The sequence below is a fragment of the Crocuta crocuta genome, unplaced genomic scaffold (assembly GCF_008692635.1).
Source record: "Crocuta crocuta isolate KB4526 unplaced genomic scaffold, BGI_CrCroc_1.0 scaffold978, whole genome shotgun sequence".
NCBI lineage: Eukaryota > Metazoa > Chordata > Mammalia > Carnivora > Hyaenidae > Crocuta > Crocuta crocuta.
In genome coordinates this window covers 585,949-586,277 of record NW_027530876.1, presented here as the reverse complement: position 1 = coordinate 586,277, position 329 = coordinate 585,949, and the positions used below count along the sequence as shown (strand labels likewise).

The window sequence follows — 329 nt, the reverse complement described above, 5'->3', positions numbered from 1 at the left end:
CAGCTCCAGGCTCTTCTTGGGGCTTCCCAGAAGCTGCAGGAATACCTGAGTGGGCGAAGCATCCTTGCCAAGCTGCAGGCCAAGCATGAGAAGCTGCAGGAGGCCATTCAGCGAGGTGGGCCCCTGTCCTGGCCCTCGGGCCGCTCCCTCCCCACCCCCGGGGCCTGGAGCGCCACCTGCCCTCAGCCCGTATCTTGCGCCACCCTTGACCTTCAGGCCGTGCCTTTCTCTGTGCGGGGCATTGAGGACCTCCTGGCCTGAGACGCACGGCAATGTTTTCTCCTCCCCAGGTGACAAGGAGCAGCGGGAGGTGTGTTGGTGAGTGCAGC

The 329-nt window shown here is 64.7% G+C and overlaps 2 protein-coding genes across 2 annotated transcripts in view; both read left to right on the top strand.

Moving 5' to 3' along the window:
* The window catches only part of NAA10 (N-alpha-acetyltransferase 10, NatA catalytic subunit), a 136,594-nt gene that overhangs the window by 18,879 nt on the left and 117,386 nt on the right, over positions 1-329 (top strand). The gene's annotated exons all lie outside the window — the stretch shown is intronic.
* The window catches only part of ARHGAP4 (Rho GTPase activating protein 4), a 13,371-nt gene that overhangs the window by 8,059 nt on the left and 4,983 nt on the right, over positions 1-329 (top strand). The window contains exons 7-8 of the mRNA XM_077769599.1: positions 26-115; positions 291-318. Coding sequence (XP_077625725.1) covers positions 26-115; positions 291-318 — 118 coding nt within the window. The remainder of the gene's footprint in view (positions 1-25; positions 116-290; positions 319-329) is intronic.